Here is a 4,072-nt window from a genome sequence, read left to right as displayed (position 1 = left end):
TGTGACCAGTTCCTTTTGCATACAACATGGAAAGCAGTTAATTTTCCTATTTTTTTTTAAAATGGCCCTTTATTAAAAGATAAAAAGCAGCCTAGCTCCAAGTTAAAGTTATCCATGTGGTTCTTCCAACATTATACCTTGTGTTCCCAATGACTACTCCATAGATGTATATAGTTCACAACTTATATGGACAGAAAGTAGTGCTTTTCAAATTGATTACTAAACTGCCTCTTAACTACTGCTCCTGCCTCTAGGCTCAAGCCTCTCCCATCCTTCCTTTCCACTCCAGTGAGAATAAATTTTTTTTTCTAAAAAGCAACTCTGATCAGGTTACTCTCTTGGGTGAAGCCTTTCATTGGCTCCCCATCACCTTCAGAGTATAAAGTCCAAATTTGTTATTATAACAACAAGGAATTTGAAGTTATGGTCCCTTCCTATTTCTTACTCCGAAGAAGGTCCTACTCTTGGCTCTAAAAATTTTCCTAATGGTTATGCCTAAAACAAAGTAATTCTATAAAACTAACCAAAGAATGAAGCCAAACAACAAAAAAACCCCATTCCATTATTAGGTAAAAACCACTAAGAACAAGCTCTCAGAAAACAAAATGAGACTTGGACCTACCTGCCGGTAGCGTAGCAAATGGCTGGTAGTCCGTGAATTCAACAAGGCTGTCAGAACTTGCTTCAGAGAAATCTGTAGCTCTTTTTCAAGGGCCAGTCGCCACTCTGCAGGGTGCCGCTCAGTACAGTTCACACAAGTGTAGGCCACACTTTCTGGCAGATTAGATAGAATCTCATACATCTCATCTAGGAAGATGCAGGAAAACAAAAACCTACAATGAGGTTCTCTGAACAGTAGAGAGAGGTAGAAGAGGAAACTATTCCACTGAACTTACTATAAAGGTGAATGTTAGGAACTGCATTAAGATTCTAATATCTCCTAGGATATCACACACACTGACCTTCAAAGGGACATTATTAGTTAAGGGATTTGGTTATTAGAAAGCCAATAGTATACGGTACCCACAAAGGACAGCAAACACATACCTTAAAGGGATGTGTTCAAAATAAACAAGCATAAACTCAAAACAAATGTTGCTTATTCTAGAGACCAAAAAAATAAATAAAAAGACTTCAAATAACAACACTACCATAATTTTAGGTTTATAGTGCTCTGGGGGTTGTAAATGCAGTAGTACCTAGAAAGAAGGAAACTGTAATAAAAAGACTCCAACCTTCTGTACCTGAAAGATTCTCACATTTGGAATGGACCCAGCGATCACACTTCCCACATTGCATCATCTTACTCTCATAGTCATCATCATCATAACACTTATCACAGAGAGGGCAGAAGTTTCCTGAAAGCAAAGCAAAGTTTGCACGAATGCTTTTAAGGCCCTTGAGTTACATATGCCAGCCTAATTGAAAATCTTTATTCTTCTGGAATCATTTATGAGTGCCAGCACATTCTATTATGGAATGTTCACACATCTGCAAAGTGTCAAGATTATTCTGAGTTACTCACAGAAAAGCTTCATTTATGCCACTAGTTCTCTTCTTTAGACTCATTTATAAAGGTCATGAGGTAGATTTTAAAAAATAGAAAAAGAATGGAAGAGAGAAGTTTTATCTCTTAAACATTTGAAAGAAATATTTACATTTTTAAGAAGAGGTAGCAATATGGGAGTAAAAAACAGTTAATTTAAGCTTTCCCTTTTTCCTAGTGCTTTTACGTTAGAGCTTAGAGCAGTTCCTAAAATTCAGTACTATGTACAACCTTCATAAATTTGCTTTATCCATGTATTCCCTCTATTGTTTTTTACTTAATAGACTTCTTGAAATTGATGTTTATTTTGATTAACTTTAATAGTGACCTTTATATCACCATTACCCTAATTTAGTAAAATAACAGATTTAATGTATTCGTTAAAATTTTTTCTAATATAAGTATTAAAATAAAATGTTTGAGTACCAACTAAAGACATTTCTGAAACAATCACACTTTGGAAAATACTGGCTTAGAGCATTTCTCTGTGGATTACTATAATAAAAAGTCGCCTTAATTCTTCCCATACAAGCTAACAAAACATTTCTAATTGCTAAATTCTCTGTGCAAAGGAAAGAGCAGGAACAGGAACTTAGCAATTGTGTCTAAATGGTGTCCTTGACACAGTGCATAAAACTTTTTATTTCATTCCACCAAGTACAACCTATAAAAGTTGACAAAACTGGCTTGTTTGGCTACCTTTAGCAAAGAGTTTGGCACAATCATGGCAGAGCGAGAAATCGTGAGACCACTGTGCATCCCACCCTTTGCCTGGAGTTGTGGATCCACAGCTCTTGCAGCGAACACACTTAGTACAGATCTGGAAAGAAAGAAAAGAAATTCGGTAAGCACTTCTTATTTTTAATATCTTTTCTTATTTAAAAATATCTCAAATACAATCCATTTCTAGGTTAGATTTCTTTACTGGGATGACCTTTCATTTACCTAATGAGGCAAAAAAGTTGTTATGCTGACATCCTCAAGCAACAATATTCCTACTGCAAGTTATGCAAGCCCAACAGTCCCATGTCAATTCTCTTTGAAACAGCATAACATCTGTACTCACCCAAACTTTCTTTTTCTTTGTGGGTTTGGTGGGGTAGTTTGGTCCCAGGCACTCAGGGTGATAGCTGTTTCGGCACTTATTACATTCCAGCAGTTGCTGTAAGAAAATATAATGGCAAAAGGTGGGCATTACATCACCTTCACTAAACACCTATTACTTAATACCCCATTTCATATTCATTCTCAAGTAAGTATAGCACACTATTATAATAGTTTATATTTCCCCATACATTATTTACTCCTAATTAAAGCAAAGGGATTTATTCCCTGCCACAGGCATCAGTGATGAATATTCTTATCAGGTACATTTGACTTATTTTTGGAATTTTAGCCAATGTCTTGTTTTTTGCTGTATTCACAAAATTAAAATACAAAAATAGGCAATTGATTATACCCAATTAAACAGTCAAAACAGACTAAGTCAAAAGAGAAAAGAATATAGATTCAAAATGCTAAATTAGAAGGCAGAAATGGAGATAGAGAGTAATACTCTAAGTAGTTCTATTACTTAGTTTTGTACCTTTGTAGCCTGATGCTGCCTTCCACAAACATGACAGAACTTGCAGCGACGACAACACCAATTTTCCAGCTGGTCCTCCAGAGGGCGCTCGTTCTCCTCTAAACAAAACTTGTGGAAGGGCTCACAACACACTTGGCAATACACAAACTACAGTAGGAAGACGGGTACATAAAAGTATGTCAAATAATGTGTATAAAGAAATATCCGACTTACATACTTTGGGTTTTAGGAGTCTACTGACATACCACTAGGACTCAATATATATATTGATTAAGCAATCATTATGTAAAAAACACACTACTGGGCACTGCAGGTGTGTATAAAGAAATATCCGACTTACATACTTTGGGTTTTAGGAGTCTACTGACATACCACTAACTCAATATATATATTGATTAAGCAATCATTATGTAAAAAACACACTACTGGGCACTGCAGGAAATTCAGGGGACTAAAGTGGTAATAACCGTAGAATTATAAAGTAAAAATATAAATGTAATCCAAGATTTAATGGGACAAGCTAAGTGCCATAAGAGGGGTATAAACAAAGAGCTGTGGGAATATGAAGGAGTGGGGTAGGGAGAAACAGGTAGGGCTTTAAAGGTTTTCTATAGTATGCTAAACAACTAAAGCTCTGGTTTGTCCTTTCCATATCTAATTTTAGAAATATGTTACTTTCATATTGATAAAAAATTTTCAAAAATACTAGTGAAGACAACTCAGAATTTTCCTTTTCCGTAAAGAAATTATTGAGACAACTGGTCAAACCTAAATAAGGTCTACAGATTTAGAAAATAGTAATGTACCAATGTTAATTTCCTAATTTTGATAATTATACCATGGTTATGTAAGAGAATGTCCTCGATTTTAGGAAATATTAAAATATTTAAAGACAAAGGTTATGTCTGTAACTTGCTCTCAAAGTTTTAGAAAAAAAGGTA

At 35.1% G+C, this 4,072-nt stretch overlaps 1 protein-coding gene across 1 annotated transcript in view; it reads right to left on the bottom strand.

Annotated features, from left to right (window-relative positions):
- The window catches only part of KMT2A (lysine (K)-specific methyltransferase 2A), an 82,801-nt gene that overhangs the window by 33,812 nt on the left and 44,917 nt on the right, over nt 1-4,072 (bottom strand). Inside the window, exons 13-17 of the mRNA XM_008574936.1 lie at nt 3,132-3,278; nt 2,613-2,708; nt 2,246-2,366; nt 1,236-1,358; nt 623-807 (exon numbers count right to left, since the gene is read on the bottom strand). Coding sequence (XP_008573158.1) covers nt 623-807; nt 1,236-1,358; nt 2,246-2,366; nt 2,613-2,708; nt 3,132-3,278 — 672 coding nt within the window. The remainder of the gene's footprint in view (nt 1-622; nt 808-1,235; nt 1,359-2,245; nt 2,367-2,612; nt 2,709-3,131; nt 3,279-4,072) is intronic.

This window comes from Galeopterus variegatus, unplaced genomic scaffold (assembly GCF_000696425.1).
Source record: "Galeopterus variegatus unplaced genomic scaffold, G_variegatus-3.0.2 Scaffold1119, whole genome shotgun sequence".
NCBI lineage: Eukaryota > Metazoa > Chordata > Mammalia > Dermoptera > Cynocephalidae > Galeopterus > Galeopterus variegatus.
The sequence above is the reverse complement of the archived record's forward strand: the minus strand, read 5'-3'. Positions and strand labels throughout refer to the sequence as shown.